This window comes from Polistes fuscatus, unplaced genomic scaffold (assembly GCF_010416935.1).
Source record: "Polistes fuscatus isolate 324 unplaced genomic scaffold, CU_Pfus_HIC Scaffold10, whole genome shotgun sequence".
NCBI lineage: Eukaryota > Metazoa > Arthropoda > Insecta > Hymenoptera > Vespidae > Polistes > Polistes fuscatus.
In genome coordinates, this window is record NW_025112998.1 from 1,698,127 (window position 1) to 1,715,338 (window position 17,212).

Below are 17,212 nucleotides of genomic sequence, written 5' to 3' on the forward strand. Positions count from 1 at the left end.
TTGTTCTTTTTCTTTTTATCCAAATTCTTTTTGTAATAATAAAATAAACACGAGAAAATAAAAATTAACGGACGATTAAAAAGTCGATTAAAATTTTATGACATCTTTTTACCTATTTTTCTATATTTTTTTTTTTTTTAAATGAATGCAGACAGCTATTTTCATTTCTATCTTTCTAACACTTTAAGTGTTCTTATGAAATGTACAATTTTTCTTTTGTACCTTTTATAATTTGCATTATAGTAAAACTATATTTAATTTGTATATCGTGTGAAAAAAATGTATTTTTATTTACTCAAAGATACGAATCGACTACGAAACGTATCTTTTATATTTATATATAATTATATATATATATATATATATATGTGTGTGTGTGTACCGATTGTTAATTATTTTTGTATCTAAAAAAATTATGTCATACGTTACCAAATCGAGATAGGGCAACTCAATAAAAAATGTTCTATTCTATTTGCTGTTAAAAACTCATGTCTAAAGTTTTTTTTGTACAATTACTTATAAATGCTGAGCCTTCGCATATAAGTATCAATTACGAAAATATATTAAATATACATTTTACTGAACGATAGATCTAAAAATTGAAATCATTATTTAAGCCTTCTATCTCTCTCATTTCTTCTGTCTATATATATATATATATATATATATATATTTTTCTTTTTTGATGAGAAATTTATTACGGGCTCTGTGTCATGTATTTTAAAGGATGGATTTTCTTTTCTTTTTTATGACTATAAAAAATTATTAGAGAGAGTATAATATATATCTATATGTATATGTATATCATTAACATTTGACTAATATTAAAGCTTTTGACTACTCTCTAACAAATAATAATAGATCAACTTAGTCAAAGAATTTTGATGTGAAGTGTAGAATATTAGAATGAGTAATTAATTACTTATAAATTTTTCTATTATATATTCTTTTACGCTTAAAGTATTATATTTTTTAAGCTATGAGATCTGCTCATCCAATAGATTCGTTATTATTATTATTAGTTATATAAAATCATGGACTATTTCAAAATGTACTTTTAATAAATTAGATTCGACCAAGCTATTATAATATTGTAGGTTTTTTGTTTAAGTATAATTTGCTTTGTTTATTTTTTGAAAAAATAGTAATAACGTTTATATGTTACTGCACTCGAGAGATACAAAGTTTGTGCAATTATGAAAAAAAAAAAAAAATTGTGTAAGTATGACACTTGTATGATAGAAGTATGATTTGCTATCTCTATCTCTCTCTCTCTCTCTTTCTCTTTTATAATAACATAAATATATTTTTTCAAACTAAATTCTAGCAATGCATTTGATTCGTATTAAATTCGATCGGATGATTCTAATAAGGTTCTAATTTCAACTCTCTATTTCTACAATAACAGTTCTTTCTTCGCAACTATTTGATATAATCTAAAATATCTTCTTTTTAATCGTATAAACGTATGATTGAGGATTAAACATATCGATACGAACTTTTCTATTCAAAGTTTCTCTGTCTCTGTGTATATGTTTATTTTCTTCTTTTTTTCTTTTTTCTTTTTTCTTTTGTATATTCTTATGCAAGAAGGCATAAACTCTTAAATATATATAAGATTTTATAGGAGAAGTAAATCCTACTGTGCAATGTCTTTATCAAGATATACAAACGAAAATGTGTATGCATGTTTTCTACATGTACAAACTCTATACTAAACAAGTAAACAAAAAAAAAAGAAGAAGAAATGACAAAATTTTTAAACATTATTACAAATGTTATATGCGATTTTATAAATTACGCGATTATTACTTCTCCTATAATATTTACGAAGAATAGAAAAATACTTATGGATAATAATTCAGTTTCTTTTTTTCTTGTGTTTTTCTCTTTTTTCTTTTTCTTTTTTTCATTACTTTACATAATGACACACCACTTCTTTGTACCATCTTCAGTAGTTTGCGTTGGTAAAAACTTATCGTTACTATCATTTATTTCACTAATATTTAATTTATCAGATTGTACCTTGTAACTTATATTTGGTGTCGAAATTTGTATTGGTTTACGTAACTCCCTAATAAAATCTATTGATGTATTCAATAAACTACTTTGTTCCGTTTTTTGTTTCTTTAGAGTAGTAATTGACTCTGGAGAATCTCCAAATTTACGTTTTCTTTCTACAAAACTACCGTTACTGGACATTACGTCTGATAATCCTGTACTGTAACGTAAAATTTTTGTATTTGTCATTTCTCTTCGTGGTGACTGCGACATCGATATATTTGTTGACTGACTATTATTTGGAGAAACCCAAAAATCATATGATGACGAATGCCGAAATCTATCAATCGCAGATCTTCCAGAAATATTCCGCAAAGTTTTACCAAAAGTATTGCTTGCAGATAAGTTGGGTATATTATCATCACTTTCGCATACTTCAACGTGCTTTAATTTTTCTTTAAGACAATCATTTAATTTAATTTGTACGTCTTTCAATGTCACAGATGCATCATAATTAATACCTAAGATTTCGCTCTTTGCATTAAGCTCAAAGTTTTCTCTTTCTTTCTGAGTTTCCTGCTGACTCGGAGGTTCAGATGCCTCGGATAATTCAGATGTTACAGATTCTACTATGTCTACGGAACAACTTTCTGTTCCTGCTTCCGATTCAGTTTGAGAACTTTTCTTTTCTTTTACATCATCATTTACTACCTGTATTTGAGGTAATTCTTCCAATTCATTTTCATCATTCATTATACTAATAGTTGATGTAGTGTCAGGTGATTTTACAGGACTATCATCCACTCGCAAATGTATTTGCATCTCGTCTTGCTCTTGTTCGTCACATTCTTTGTTATTCTCTTCCAAATGATCTTTCTTTTCGTTTTCTTTATCCTGAGATTTAATAGTTTCATTTTTCGTAGACGTTGTTGTATCTTCATCTATACTCTCGGCAGTCTTTTTCTCGATATTTGTATTAGTTGTAGAATCTTGTTCATCTGTTGTATGATTAGCATTACTGTCTTTGGTTGCAGCTTCTTCTTTCTTGTTATCTACATCATTCACGGTTTCCTCTTTATCATTTTTCTCTATAGTTATATTACTACTTGTCGATTCCGCTTCCTCTAACTTAGATTGCATCTTTTGCTTTACTAATCGCAAATGCTGAAGCGTACTTTGCACTTTACCTTCTTTAACTGTATCCTTAGCTAAATTTTTTGTCAACTGATTGAAGCTATTTGCTGTGTTATGAAGTTTATTCTGAAATAAAATATATTATTATTATTATTATTATTATTATTATTATTATTATTATTATTATTATTATTATACATTTCTTTTAATAACAGATACAAATAGAGTGTTCTGTAAGTGGTGGTACAAGAGAAGAGGGGCTGATTCTACAGGAAAAATTAAGTCGAAAATGTAGAATCAATTTTATTGATATGAGGTTCTGTTTTTAAGAAAAATAAGTTTAAAAATTTGTCGAGTATTCCTGCTTACTTGTACCACCAGTTACAGAACATCCTGTATATTTAAGTGTACAAATTGATTTGTTTTTCTCTTAGAAAACATCTAGATTTTTTCACTTTAGAATGTTATCAGGAAATGTGGTTGAAAATAAAAATCAAGATCCCGCATCAAAGGAAACAATTAAAACTAACTGAATTTGATAAAACTCAACAACGTTGTATGTAAGACAAAGTAAAATTAAATTTAAAATTACTTACTTTTTTAGCAGAACTTGAAAGAACTTTTTTCTGAATATTACTCAGCTTTGGTCTGTAAAAAAATAAATGAACTTTTAAAATTAATGCCAATAGACATATCATACATTTAATACCTTTATACACCATACATTTTCAAACAAATGCTGGAGGTGATGAGAGGGAAACATATTTACAAATCCCTTATAGAAATTAAATTAAATTGCTTAAGTATAATAATTATAATCTCATGTAAAGTTGTCAAAAGCAACCGAAATATGTATCATCTAAAGACTAATTACAAGATATCAATTGGAGTTAATTTATAAAGCATGCAATTTGATTTAATTCAATTTCCATAATTTTGTACCAATCACTCAACTCCGATATCTTCAAGCAAGATTATTATTAGAATATCAAATGCTCGTACTCAGTATAAATGTTAATACGATAACACATATATACATGATATCTAATTTAAAGTTCGCATCGATAAAGCTAAGCGTTGACAAGTTCTAACAGTAATATCCAATTTGTTGGAAAAATGCTATTAAACTATAAACATTATCATATTATGTTACATAGAAAAATCTAAAGATAATTACTAAGTGTAGAGTCGGTATCAATTGGTGTCAATCGGTAAACAAATTGAATGCGCTAAGAAAGTAATAAGAATGTAACTCGAAGAGTAAACTCACTTTGTTGCATCTTATTAATTTTACAAACCTGCTCGAATAGTCCGACTCGCGCTGTTTCTCGGATTCGGAGGTTTTAGACGACGCGGTCGTTGGCTTGATTCTCCGAACGCAAGAATTCCTCTCATCGCCCCCAGGGGCCGCCTTCTTTGGCGTCTTACCCATGGCTTATGGTTAATGTTTTTATATCCTCTATAACTCTCTGCGTATCCCTAATTAGTCGTCCTACAAAGATATCTATTTCAGACCCTTTAGATTTGATTGATATTCTTATTTGATTTTTTGCCTTCTTTTCTCTTTTTTTTAATGTTCCTTTTTATTTGTCTAATATCTTAGCCGCGTTTATAATTTTTCTTATTTATGCACATACGTCTTTCTGTAATTTATCGTTGAAGATCAAATTGATATTGAAGCTCCGTACCTTTCGATCTTCCTTCTCTTTCTTTCTCTCTCGTAATCGAATAAACTCAAGTTGGTCCCACACTTTTTGTCTCTTTTCTTTACACTACATATGGATATGTATATATATATATATATATGTGCTATCTCTTTCTCTCTTTTTCCTTTTCTTCCTCTCTGTCTCACACACACTCTCTCTCTCTCTCTTTTTTTTCCAAGTGCGTGCGTAACGAAGGTTACGCGCGAAACTCTCCCTAACGACGCGACGAAATAAAATTCAAATGATTATAAAATATATTTTAAAATAATCTATGAAAAAGAAATGAAGATTCCTTCTCATATACGTACGATGTTGTATAATGTCAACCGATCACTTCGAATCTTACAAAAATGCACAATGTTTTTATGCTTTTTATTCTTTACGAAAGTTCACGAATCGAATCGAATCGAGTCGAATCGGGTCGCGTCGTATAATATCGTGTCGCGTCGTCTCTTCTCGTCTCGTCTCGTCTCGATAATTAATGAAAATATCCAAATTATTTTTTTATTCTTTCTTTACAAATTTTGTCTATAACATTGAAACACTTAATTAATGATAAAAACTTTTAAATAACTCTCTAAAGAAATAATCTAACGAAACTGTCACAGCACTCGGAGTAAAGTCACACGCATGCAACCGGTACTGCACCTTCCCTTCGCGTTGGTAAATTCCAATGTCAAACATTAGAGAAGCACGCGATGCAAGAAACGTTCTCCTTTAAGGCGTATCTCTATGAATGATTACATTTTATTTAAAAACATTTAAAATTGTAATTTCATTTTATCATACCTTTTGTAGTTTAAAAAATTTATATTTTTTTCTACCAAATTTTCATACTTCTAAATTATATCATAAAAAAGTTGATAATAATTAGAAGAAGGAAGAGAATGCAAAATTTTTTCATATTTCTATGTTTCTATGTACATTGGGTATTCGTATCTTTATTTTAACAAGTTCATGGAAATGCAAGAGGCTTCTGAAGTGCACGTATGCACTTACATATTATATATATATTTATTTATCTATCTACTTAGGCGTATCTGCATTTGTGATGCTAGTAATTTTTGCATACTTTCCTTATAATCATATAGAATAATTCATTGATTTATGAATAAAATAATGTGTTGTTGCCATTGCGTTACAAGTCACACATACTGCAGATTTTATTTATATATTGAGGAATTTAGATGGATACTGCGTAGTTGGTCAATTTGAAGTGGGAAGAGATTAATATACCAAAATATATACTTATATGCGTATTATTATGCAATCATGGTTTATATTACTGAGTATAATGTGATTATGTTTAGAAAAGGAACATGGATTATAGAATAATATTCCTTTGGTTATAAATAGCAACAAAATGCAATATATTTTTTGTATCTAATATTAAGTTAATGTTTTTTGTTTAATTATAGTTATAAATGACGAATATGTTATGATTTACAAAATGTAATTTTATCGAATATTTTCAAATTTGCCGCCATTGTAAAATCGAAATTATTTATATCGATTTTTAATTTTTCATGAAATACAATTACACAGATTATTTCGTAATAAATCTTGTTAAGATTTTATTGGATTAATGTCGTTACTATTTTACTTTTTTGTAAAAGTGCAATTAATTAGTATGCAATTATTAGTTTTTGTTTTGGATCCGTATTTTATCGATCAAGATCGATCAATTATCGAAATGAATGAGCCATGGTTGCGTAGGACATCGCTGTTCGCACTATCTTTAATATGAAAAAAAAAAGAAAAAGAAGATTTTTAGCGCTAATATCTTTCGATATAATTTTATCGACGTTTGATATTATTTATCATTACCGAAGTGAAAAATTGATGAGACGAGATGAATATTTTTCCGATAGTTAAGTAACATGGTTTCTTGCTTCTTATCATTATCAACATGGCCGCCTTTTGCATGTTTGGTGGTAACAAATACCACGGTACCATACGTCTATAAAAGATTATAATTCTGTTTAATTTCTATTATGTCAAAAATAAAAATTATAATAAATACATATATATATGAAACAGAACTGCAAAAAGAAAAAATTAATTTACGCTTTTTCGAGCACGTTCTCGCTGCTATCCAAAACTTTTTGTCCCATTTTACAGGTCAAGTATATCACCATAACAGAACCAGGAATATATATAATCAACAAAATGAGTTTGTTCTTAGATTGAAAAATATCTGTGGTGGTTTGCAACTAGGATTGAAAATTAAACAAATTTTTTAAATTATCATTTTGGAAACGTCATTAATAATACTTAAGCAATAATTACTCACTATAAAAAAGTCTACACCAATGACTAAAACTTCGAAAATCATTGCTATGAAGAAAAAGTATGAGCTAATCGAATTTATACAGTCCATATACCTTTGAGAAGAAGTTAGAATTTAATATTATTTTGGATATCATCGGAAAAAACAATATTATTAAAGGATCTTATTATTTCAATTTTGGGATTATTTTTATTTAAAATAATATTACTACTGCTACAGTAATACTAATAGTAGTACTATTATTTAATTACTAAAATGAGAAATTTTTAAACATTCGTACAAAAAAAATTTGAAAATATATGAAGTACTCTAAAAATAATTTAAATTATAATAATTAAAAATAATTTAATTATATAAATATTATGTATATAGATGTACTAACTCAAGAGCTCTTTTATGTAGATTAATATTACTGACTATCCTCTGACGTATTTTCTCATAAATTTTAGATATTGGTGCCTCCTGATTAAATTCATTTTCATCGATCAAATGTTCTAATTTATATCTAAAAGAAATGCAATGTTCAAGGGCAATCGAGAACAATCTCCAATAAAACAAAGCAATTCTTGAATAATTTTAATCAATCTTACCCAACGTATTCAAATAATGCGCAACCGTGTTGTACCCCAAAGAAAAGTATATTCAAGGACATTATTGTAACACATCCAGTTACAAAGCCAGTCATAAAAATAATAAAACATTCCAAAAAGAAATATTTATTCTTATCGATGAAAAACAATTCAACAGGAATCATTGACTGACGTGGTCGAGTCTCATTCAAAGGTGAAATAATGTCCAAATATACTGGTTTTAATGAAACAAATAATAATAAAAAACCTGATAGGCTGTATAATGCTGAAATTTTGATTTACAGTAAAATAAAAATTCATAAATTCTGGAAATATTAAAAATTGTTACATAGTATTTCACTCGAATTTTAATTGGTTAATATTTAAGAGTAAATATTTATCTCTTATGGGATTTTAATGAAATAATTATTAATGATCAATCTACTCTGCTGAATTCTTATGATAATCAAAACAAATTATAATGTTTCAGAATGTACATTTTAAAAAAATTTACTTATATAATAAATTTATTAAATCAATAATTATAATTATATTTCGCAATGAATGATATTTCAAAAAATGTGGATAACTTTAAAAGTTATCTCATCCTACCAGTTATTAGAAGAGTGTAATAAGTATTATCTATGACACACTTTCGAAAAATTTTACGTTCTTCCTCATTTTCTAATTTTTCCCAATCAGCGATACAGTGATTGTAAAAATACATTGTCTGCAAATGGAAAATAATTCTCTTTTTTTATTTAATTTTGAAAATAAAGAAAACAATGAAGTGTATGTATTTACCTTTTCAATATTAAAGTATACAGCAAAGTATGGGGTATCCATACCAAGCACTGGCAAAAGATAGGTCATTATTTCAACAATTTTATCCAATTCGTTTGCCGAAGTGAAAAGAGCAAATACCTAATTAACAATATATCAAAATTTTAAGCAGATGTATAAGAACTGTGATTAAAATTTGTACAAGCTTTTTTTTATGGAAACTAACTTGAAAGACTATCACCTGAATTAAAATCAAACTAATCAAACATATATTGACGAATAATCTTTTAAATATTTGTCTTTTAGCGTATAATGGTGGCCAACAACCCATCAAAGATAAAAACAATTTATAACGCCAACAAAGTCGTTCGAAAGTGAACATTCGTTTTATGTATTTTCTAAGACCGATCATTTTGAAAATACCCCACGTTTATTATTTCTTTCTTTCGTTCGTTCGCATGGAATAAATGCGTTTATTCGAATAGTCAATAAATATTATTGTTATAGTTACTTTGAAACATTTTCCGTAAATGAGCAATTTCATATTCACTGTATGTTTCAAAGGGTGAATTTACTTTTTTAATCGATTCTTCGCCTTACTATCGAGAACGTTTAAATATAATTATTTTAAACGTTTGTCATTTAACTTACCCTCTCTGGCTTTTTCTTTTATTGTTGGAGGGTGACATGCGCAGTGATATCCCCGGTGAACTCTTGTAATATCATTTCTATTGTGGATTTCTCAATGTAAATACCACTTTATTGTTATTATTATTATTATTAAAAGGAATGTATTTCCATTTAATTTAGAAAATAATAGTTTTTAAAAAACTTCAAACGTATAATATGTCTTCGAACTTAATAATATCCGTTCATCTTTTTCTGGTCAGAATTAAATTGTTTACTAAAATAATAATTTCTCTCTCGATATAGTAATTATATATATACTATATAAAAGAAAGTAAATCTATCGTTTAGAAAATAGTTAATTATAGCCCCATTAAGACTGTGCTAGCTGTGATAGGGATTTGCGTTGATGCACTTGCTTGTCTTACACTCATTTCCCAAGTATCGAGTAATTGTGACACAGAGAAATGACGTGGAAGTTTAGTAATGCGTGCGTTAAGAGCCTTCTGTACAGCACAAAGGAACGTTGTGGTATATTCGTGAGACGTCATAACGCAACGTGGTGGTGTTAAAGGATAATCAGCAGGTACAATGACTGATATGGGTGGTACGCATGGTAAATGGCGGTCATCCAACCAGCATATTAATTGTATGCATTTAGAACCATTTTGTTGTGCTGGATCCAGACTTACCTGTAAGAATGAGAAATGTAAATTTCCTTATGTCTATGTTGATATACGCACTTTATAGAAATAATTATATAATTACTTTAAATCGTTGGTCGAGACGTGCAATTTCTCCTTGTAAAACATCTGGTATTTCACTAGGTGGTTCTTCTATCTTTCTTTTATTCAGCGGTGGCAAAGTTCTATTTCGAAAAATAAATCAAATATTTTTTTTTCTAAAATTCTATTTCATATGTAAATGATAAATGAATTGACATTAAATATTATTTTCTTACTTAATCTCTGGTCCAAACAATGCTTCTGAACATGGGCCGAAAGTACGCTGTAAAGTATGATTTATTACCGGACTTTGTAAATGAGTGCTTACTGTTTCCAAAAGTGGACTAAAGAAATGATGTTCTTTTAGAGTAGTCACAGGTGGCCCAACACTACCGTCATTTCTTTTAAAGTCGACTTTTTCTAATACAACTTCACATTTCAGGAGCGTTTCCATTGGCATACGTTTACTGGGCGTTGATAGAATTTCCAATAATCTTTTCATTTTACTCAATTTGTCGACATCTTGATAATTGCAAAGGAAGAAAATATTTGTTTATATAAAATCTTAGAATTCATATCGCTAAAATAAATTTTATGAGTTTCTTACTTCCATCATTTCCCATTCTAGAAATCATTCTTTTTAATGGCTCTATATATTTACTGAGTTGCCGAACTTTATCTCTGTACGCTTGATCTTCTTGTTGGGGACTAGGCGTTGCACCCACAGCTACTGGAGTATTTAACGAACTACTCGGAGATGGTGCCATACCTAAACAAATATTTATTAAACATGTTATTGAAAGAATCTTACTAGAAAATGTGATTATTCTATGATTGCATATACTAACCGACAGATCTTTGTGGTCCAGCTATGATAGGATGTTGTGGACTTGGAGATGGTACTAAAGCTGGAGATGCTACCATTTGATTACTATAAAAAGATATTATTAAATACATATTAATTAAAAGATTAATTGTTTAGAAAAACTCTGAAATGTGTCATAAAAAAACAAATGTTACCTTGCTGGTGCTGCTAAAGCTGCTGGACTTGGGGCAGATGGAGATGGACTTTGTCTTAAGAATTGGTTTGGAGTAACATTGCGTGGACCAGGAAATACAGTATTTATTATTTCTCCAGACTAAAAGAGAGATAGCAAAAATCATATTGTCGTTGAAGTATCAATAAATATTTTGGTAAGAGTGTTTCATACTTTTCTTTGCATGTGATTTATTTGTTGCGTTACTTGTGCAGGACCCATCTGACCAGAAGTAATTTGATTCATTTGCTGAGGCATATTAGTTTGCATACCATTTATAGATCCGCCAATTTGATTAGACATTTGTCCTGATAATTGATTTTGCATTTGATTCTGCCAATAGATTGATATTAATTTAATACTAAATTTTATGGAATTTGATGCAATAATTAATTTAATATTTAATTTTACGCAAAACATACTTACTTGCATATTCTGCTGCATTTGTCCAGTAGCTATTTGATTAATTTGAGTAGGAATCATTTGATTCATTTGCTGGGGCATATTTCCTTGGTTCATTTGATTAATTTGAGTTAAAATTGCACCACTTTGCATACCTTGAATTGCATTCATATGACTCATAGTACCAACAGATTGCATCATACCCATTCCAGACATTTTATTTTGCAAACCAGGCATAGTCATTGGTTGTCCAGGACGTTGATTTAAACTTTGCAAAACTTATTGTGGAAAAAAAAATTAAATGGAGCCAATTATAATTAAATATAAAAATAAGAATTAAATGTTTATACGTTTAAATAAAGAAACAAAATTAAGGAAAGAATAAGAAAATATATTGTCTTTGTAATTTACATTATCATTATATTATTCCATGAAATGCGTAAATGCTTCATAAAGAGGTAATTGTAGAAAAACTTTGAATTTATTCCGCAATAAATCTATATAAATTTGTTTAATTTTTTCAGATACTAATTCGTCTTCAAGAAACAGATATTGAAAATCGATACTGTTGATGTCAAGATTTTTATCGAATTCAAAGGTAGCAATAATTGTATCTGTAGTATTTATCTTTTTTATGTTCTTTGGCCATGTTTTTTCCTTAAGTAACATTTTTAAATTAATGTGATGTTGGTCTATTTGAAATTCAATATCTGGATATTTCTTTTCTGCATAATCAATAAATTGGAATATATATGAATGTGATTCTAGAAAAGCATCTATAGCTTCCCTTATTATGTTCACGATCTTAATTACTTTGGGACTAATTGGATCATCTACACTGTGTTTAAATATCTCTTTTGTATTAAATGTATCGGGTATAAAACTATAACCTAAAGAAAAATACCATTTTTGTAATATTTTGCTATAACGATAAACTATTTTATATTGGAAATAATTTCCATTGTTATCTAATTCAGACTTGTAGATGTAAGTTACAACTTGACTTCTTATTTTAACTCTCATACCGCATTTTTTTTCGATTCGATTTTCTAAGTCTGATTCCTGAATAATTCGATTTTTCCAATTTTTATAAATAGATTTTTTCTGTGCTCTTCTTTTTAAGATACTCATTAATTGAATATAAGTTGGAGAATATTTCAAAGATTGCAAAGCCTCTGGATTATCAGAATCATAACCAGGTTCACTTTCACAACTTGTTGCATATTGAGCATAGTAATAATTATTAAACTTTAACATTTCTATCAGTTTGAAAATAATCTTGTTTATAATATTATATTATATTTTACATTAAATCAAGTTTTTAATACAAAAAATTAACATTTCTTCGAAATTATAATTAATACACATTTATAGGTTAAGTTGTAATACATTACTGTATTTTCGATTATAATAACTGTTTTTATATGAAAATCAGTTAGACATGTATCTATTTGTATATGTACGTTGTAACAAATGTTTTACTTTATCGACAAAACTTTGAAGAGTAATAATATGAATATTTAAATTTTAGTATTAAAATGTTGGCATAGAATCTCAATAGCTGAAAAAAATGAATGTGCATTTAATTGCTAGCTATTTACTAATTCAACATCCATAATTACTTACTTTTCTAATTAATTATTTAATTAGTTATTGATAATTGAAAATGTAAAAACTTTTTTTTTATTTCTAAGTAAAGCACGTAGTTTACAACAGCAGAAAAAATGAATAAGTGCACCAAATTACTAACAAAATGCTTATTTAGATTTTTTTCAAAGTGCGCTTGCGCCTTGAATTTGTGATTGCGCATGCGTACAACATATCTCCCACTCATGACGTTTCCACATTTGTAATTATTAATAACTAATTAAATAATTAATTAATAAAGTTAGCAATTACGGATTTTAAATAAGCATTTTGTTAACAATTTAACGCACTTATTCATTTTTCTCTGCTGTTGCAAACTACGTTGCAAAAAAACAACTCTGACATAACCCTTATAATAATTAGAAAAATTAATTATATAATTACGATTAGTGGCTGTATTTGTAGAAGATTGTGGTACAATGCCTTGTGGATTAGGCCCAGGCCCACCCATCCCAATCATTTGATTATTTCCTGTTCCTTGTCGTGCTAAAGTTTGTAATGCACCTATCGGATCTGGCATTCCTTGACTGCCATTACTAGCTGATCCAGGTCCGATATTTCCTGTCCCCTTTTTTGAATTATCTATGAAAAAGAAATAAAATTTTTAAGTTTCAATATTTTCTTTATTTATTTTTAATATTATAAGCAATGGAATATATTTTAATATATTCTATTATAATTACTCATTTCTCTAACATGGAATATAAGTCTTGCAATGAAGCCTAGGTATTCTTCCTGTAACAGACAAAGAAATGATTATTATATTAATAATATTGAACATAAACTTACTCATACCTTGGTTTTTGCTTTCTGATAAACATGACTTTCCATTTCAACGCTATTTTTTGCTGTAGACACACCAGACATTTGTACAGCTTCATCGCTATGCATTTAAACACAGAATAGACATGTAAATATAATAGTTATAACATTTCTCAAGTGCAACACTTAAAAAAATCTATTTATAATATATAATGTTAAAAAATATGTGGACAAATTATACGTACAGTTTTGCTACTACACTTTGTCTGAAATTTTGGGTACGCCAGGAATTTTCGTCAGTGCTCATATTTATTTTTTCTTAATAAAGTTACTTATATAAATTATTATTACTATTATTATTCGGAAATCTATTCAGTATACTTAATGATTGTAATAATTATTTCTACGATATATATTTAATAATATTGTATATACGGATAAAACACTCTTATTTCTTGCATAAACGACCACAATGCATTGCAAAGGTTCTGCGAATATAACATAAATCGATTATAATTATATATAGTATATGACGGTTCTCGATATCATAGATGACAACTCACTAAAGAGACGTAACCTCCATCTTAATTAAATAGAACGTCAAACTAGCGCCATCTACTCCTGCTCGTGTAAAAGAAAAGAAATAACGCCTAAACTTTGTGTTTACTTTAATTATCTAAAAAATTGAAGTAAGAGGTTAAAGTCTATTGTTATTTATATACTTTTCATAATAATATTTATAATTTTGTTTCATTAAAACAATACTAATGCCAGCCACGACGATGCATAAATTTATAACATTTCTTGGAGTAATGTCAATGTTGCATGCTGCTTATTCGGCTGCTCAACGTGAGTATTGTTAATTTCTGTTATAAAATTTGAATTTGTCATATAATTTATTCATATTTAGGTTAAATTTTCTCTCCATATGATTTTATTTTCATGATTCTTTTACTAATTGCTGTCAATATGCATTTATAAATTTTTTATTCTTTTACGATACAATGACATTAATATTTGTAAAGTTAAAGTTTGACATAATGAAATGTTTGTATTTACAGATAGATCATATTTGCGAATAACTGAGCAGGAATTTACCACTTTGCCAATTGATGTAAGTAGCAAGATTAATGCGTGTAATTTATGTCTAATAAGATATTAATATGTTAATGAAATGTTTTGGTTGCAGATATTAATACAAGGTATAATAAGTTTATTCATAGTTATGTACGGCGTAATGTACATAGCTGGTGATTTTAAAGAGATACGTGCTGTTGTTGATTTGGAAAATAAATCTTGGGAAACGTTAAGAAATCTTCCATCGTTTCAAACATTTAATCATCGTGGTAAATCACTGTCTCCTGATTTTTTGTAAGAATAATAGAATACACGAATTTAATTCGTTTTCTAGGATGCAATGTAATTTAATTTAAGATAAATAGCTCTTTGTATATTTGTTAAACTTTAAAATCGATTTAACAAAATAAAAGGAAAAAATTAGCGTTAAACACAAAAGTAATACATTTTTACACAGATTACATTAAATGTTATTAAAAATCATTAAAATAAAATAATACTGAACTTCAAAATTCAATGATATTTCATATTTCTATGATAGTAAACACATACAATAAAGGTTTAGAGTTTTTAGAAAGTAATGCAGTTTTTTTTTTCATACAAACATGCACGTATATGAACATATAAAATTTAATCAAAATGTGGTTCTTTATTGTTAATTATACAAGTGACATTATGAAATGATATTGTATGAATTTCAATAGTATTGCATAGTTTCATTTATGCAATGTTTTAATAAACATACTGAATAATAATAAGATTTTCATATATGCATAAATACGGCAGTAAAAGTAGTATCGAAAAAAAAGTTGAATTTCATCTGTTTTTCACCTAATTGGAAAATATTTATTTTATGAGAAAAATACGTAATAATATAATAGTACCGCATTTGAATAAAAGTACATCACTTTTTTTGCTTTTTCTTTTCTGCCTCTGCTTCTTTTTCTTTTTCAATCTCTGTCACATACTGCCCTATGGTTTTAATGTCTAACATCTGTATTGAATAAGATAATATTAATTTACAACATTGCATGATTATTAAATATCATACCATATAAAAAAAAACTGTATAATTTAATTCAAAGAGGACCTCCATAGGCTTCCCACGTCGCATGACTGCTATTTCTAAATTCTTTTGCCCAGATTGTACCACTTCCAATAAAGCTCTTATAGCTAATTTAATAGATCCTTTTTCTGTAGCTACTTCTTCTGGTGTATAATATTTTTCTAGGAATTCATGCACTGTCTTTGCGCTTCTGCCTGTTGCATTTGCCTACAAAAGACAAGAAGATATGTAGAAAAAGCAAACGAATAAAAAGAGAAAAACATTTAAAAAACCAATAATGACAGAGCGAGTATCTCAGAAATACCTTCCACTCATAATATATTCCAGATGGTTCTGTTTGATATAAATGTGGTTCACCATCATAATCAAAACCAGCTAAAAGACATGATATACCGAAAGGTCTTCTACCGTTACTCTGTGTATATTTCTGTTTTAAACCTAAGAATAAAATCAAAAAATAATTGGTAATATTAATACCTTCTAAGTAATAATTTTAATAACAAAGTTGTCCAATATAATGCCTACCTGCAATATACCTAGTAATGTATTCCAATGTAACAGGATCTTCGACAGTTAATCTATGACTTTGGCATTCTATTTGTGCACGATTAATTAATACTCTGGCATCCGCAGTTAATCCTTTAAAAAAAGTTTTGTTTTATTGATTAGTCATCATGACAAAATGTCATCCATTCATTCTATAACAATCGAATCTAAATTACCTGCAAATGCCATAACAACGTGATCATCCAAAAGACATATTTTACGAACAGTACGTTCTTCTTGCAACTTAGCCACAGATTTTTTTTCTACACCCAGGACAACAACATCATTTCCTCGTACTCCAACCTAAAGAATTGACATAACGTTAGGAAGTAGTTAATCACAATAGAACAAACTTTTATTTTAAAATAAATGAACATATGTTAAAAATAAATAAATTTTTAAGAAGGATTACATTGCATTTTCGAGTAGTAATATTAAGGAGAAGTTAGGTTAACCATTAATAGCAGACATACCGCTGTTGATCCTTTTTTCACAGCTTCTTGAGCATATTCTACTTGAAGTAAATGTCCATCGGGCGAAAAAACTGTTATCGCTCTATCGTACCTAGCTGTCATAATTCGAGTGTTTTTAAATTAACGAGAAATGTCAGAAAATACAAAATGACTTTGCCGTTTTCCTAAAGCTACCGCTTATTCTAACTCGAACTCTCTTCTCATTTACAGTATGAGCAACATAATTCAACGAAATCAAACTCTTACATGATTCGTTATAAATTGGTAAATTCCAAACGCACCAATAAGAAATAAGAACGGATTATAAAAGACTTTTTTAATCTCGATTTACATCAAATATTTATAATTTTACAAATAAAATGTAATA

At 28.0% G+C, this 17,212-nt stretch overlaps 6 protein-coding genes across 7 annotated transcripts; 1 reads left to right on the forward strand and 5 right to left on the reverse strand.

The window, feature by feature from the left end:
- Nucleotides 1-1,105: 1,105 nt before the first annotated feature.
- LOC122524363 (myotubularin-related protein DDB_G0290005-like) lies at nt 1,106-5,538 on the reverse strand. Of its 2 annotated transcripts, XM_043646582.1 has the most exons (5): nt 5,150-5,538; nt 4,824-5,055; nt 4,434-4,627; nt 3,732-3,783; nt 1,106-3,261 (listed from the first exon to the last, which is right to left on the reverse strand). In XM_043646582.1, the coding sequence occupies exons 3-5, from the start codon at nt 4,565-4,567 to the stop codon at nt 1,918-1,920; spliced, it is 1,530 nt and encodes a 509-aa protein (XP_043502517.1). In that variant the 5' UTR covers nt 4,568-4,627; nt 4,824-5,055; nt 5,150-5,538; the 3' UTR covers nt 1,106-1,917. The 2 variants fall into 2 exon arrangements, with proteins under 2 accessions (XP_043502517.1, XP_043502528.1); XM_043646593.1 differs by lacking the exon at nt 5,150-5,538 and having other exon boundaries at nt 4,824-5,133.
- Nucleotides 5,539-5,979: 441 nt separating this feature from the next.
- LOC122525932 (odorant receptor 10a-like) lies at nt 5,980-8,895 on the reverse strand. The gene is made up of 9 exons (XM_043648974.1): nt 8,710-8,895; nt 8,505-8,624; nt 8,370-8,430; nt 7,722-7,986; nt 7,514-7,636; nt 7,135-7,225; nt 6,909-7,054; nt 6,669-6,801; nt 5,980-6,577 (listed from the first exon to the last, which is right to left on the reverse strand). Exons 1-9 carry the CDS (start codon nt 8,893-8,895, stop codon nt 6,527-6,529), a joined length of 1,176 nt encoding a protein of 391 aa, XP_043504909.1. The 3' UTR covers nt 5,980-6,526.
- On the reverse strand, nt 7,832-14,208 carry LOC122524645 (mediator of RNA polymerase II transcription subunit 15). Its single transcript, XM_043647015.1, has 12 exons — nt 13,929-14,208; nt 13,717-13,804; nt 13,605-13,656; nt 13,306-13,503; nt 11,299-11,552; nt 11,047-11,205; nt 10,856-10,974; nt 10,684-10,766; nt 10,443-10,604; nt 10,072-10,357; nt 9,879-9,978; nt 7,832-9,802 (listed from the first exon to the last, which is right to left on the reverse strand). Exons 1-12 carry the CDS (start codon nt 13,988-13,990, stop codon nt 9,473-9,475), a joined length of 1,893 nt encoding a protein of 630 aa, XP_043502950.1. The 5' UTR covers nt 13,991-14,208; the 3' UTR covers nt 7,832-9,472.
- LOC122524654 lies at nt 11,645-12,789 on the reverse strand. Its single transcript, XM_043647026.1, has one exon. It carries the CDS (start codon nt 12,529-12,531, stop codon nt 11,698-11,700), a length of 834 nt encoding a protein of 277 aa, XP_043502961.1. The 5' UTR covers nt 12,532-12,789; the 3' UTR covers nt 11,645-11,697.
- An 86-nt stretch (nt 14,209-14,294) lies between the features above and the next one.
- LOC122524664 (ER membrane protein complex subunit 5) lies at nt 14,295-15,094 on the forward strand. Its single transcript, XM_043647038.1, has 3 exons — nt 14,295-14,532; nt 14,745-14,797; nt 14,873-15,094. Exons 1-3 carry the CDS (start codon nt 14,451-14,453, stop codon nt 15,056-15,058), a joined length of 321 nt encoding a protein of 106 aa, XP_043502973.1. The 5' UTR covers nt 14,295-14,450; the 3' UTR covers nt 15,059-15,094.
- Nucleotides 15,095-15,583: 489 nt separating this feature from the next.
- LOC122524671 (proteasome subunit alpha type-7-1) lies at nt 15,584-17,049 on the reverse strand. The gene is made up of 6 exons (XM_043647049.1): nt 16,846-17,049; nt 16,549-16,675; nt 16,352-16,465; nt 16,131-16,264; nt 15,851-16,033; nt 15,584-15,754 (listed from the first exon to the last, which is right to left on the reverse strand). Exons 1-6 carry the CDS (start codon nt 16,945-16,947, stop codon nt 15,665-15,667), a joined length of 750 nt encoding a protein of 249 aa, XP_043502984.1. The 5' UTR covers nt 16,948-17,049; the 3' UTR covers nt 15,584-15,664.
- Between the last annotated feature and the right edge of the window lie 163 nt (nt 17,050-17,212).

What these genes read in the sequence shown, in the direction of transcription:
- LOC122524363 (XM_043646582.1), bottom strand. Translation starts at nt 4,567, where the DNA reads ATGGGTAAGACGCCAAAGAAGGCGGCCCCTGGGGGCGATGAGAGGAAT. An exon ending in GAGTCGGACTATTCGAGCAG is followed by an intron (nt 3,784 to 4,433) that starts GTTTGTAAAATT and finishes ATTTTTTTACAG; the next exon opens with ACCAAAGCTGAGTAATATTC. An exon ending in TTTCAAGTTCTGCTAAAAAA is followed by an intron (nt 3,262 to 3,731) that starts GTAAGTAATTTT and finishes ATTTTATTTCAG; the next exon opens with AATAAACTTCATAACACAGC.
- LOC122525932 (XM_043648974.1), bottom strand. Translation starts at nt 8,895, where the DNA reads ATGATCGGTCTTAGAAAATACATAAAACGAATGTTCACTTTCGAACGA. An exon ending in TTGGTGTAGACTTTTTTATA is followed by an intron (nt 7,055 to 7,134) that starts GTGAGTAATTAT and finishes TTTCAATCCTAG; the next exon opens with TTGCAAACCACCACAGATAT. An exon ending in CTCATCAATTTTTCACTTCG is followed by an intron (nt 6,578 to 6,668) that starts GTAATGATAAAT and finishes TTCATATTAAAG; the next exon opens with ATAGTGCGAACAGCGATGTC.
- LOC122524654 (XM_043647026.1), bottom strand. Translation starts at nt 12,531, where the DNA reads ATGTTAAAGTTTAATAATTATTACTATGCTCAATATGCAACAAGTTGT.
- LOC122524645 (XM_043647015.1), bottom strand. Translation starts at nt 13,990, where the DNA reads ATGAGCACTGACGAAAATTCCTGGCGTACCCAAAATTTCAGACAAAGT. An exon ending in ATTCCATGTTAGAGAAATGA is followed by an intron (nt 13,504 to 13,604) that starts GTAATTATAATA and finishes TCTTTTTCATAG; the next exon opens with ATAATTCAAAAAAGGGGACA. An exon ending in TTGTTTGGACCAGAGATTAA is followed by an intron (nt 9,979 to 10,071) that starts GTAAGAAAATAA and finishes TTTTCGAAATAG; the next exon opens with AACTTTGCCACCGCTGAATA.
- LOC122524664 (XM_043647038.1), top strand. Translation starts at nt 14,451, where the DNA reads ATGCCAGCCACGACGATGCATAAATTTATAACATTTCTTGGAGTAATG. An exon ending in TGCTTATTCGGCTGCTCAAC is followed by an intron (nt 14,533 to 14,744) that starts GTGAGTATTGTT and finishes TTGTATTTACAG; the next exon opens with ATAGATCATATTTGCGAATA. An exon ending in TTACCACTTTGCCAATTGAT is followed by an intron (nt 14,798 to 14,872) that starts GTAAGTAGCAAG and finishes TTTTGGTTGCAG; the next exon opens with ATATTAATACAAGGTATAAT.
- LOC122524671 (XM_043647049.1), bottom strand. Translation starts at nt 16,947, where the DNA reads ATGACAGCTAGGTACGATAGAGCGATAACAGTTTTTTCGCCCGATGGA. An exon ending in TGAAAAAAGGATCAACAGCG is followed by an intron (nt 16,676 to 16,845) that starts GTATGTCTGCTA and finishes TCAATTCTTTAG; the next exon opens with GTTGGAGTACGAGGAAATGA. An exon ending in GACGTGGGAAGCCTATGGAG is followed by an intron (nt 15,755 to 15,850) that starts GTCCTCTTTGAA and finishes TATTCAATACAG; the next exon opens with ATGTTAGACATTAAAACCAT.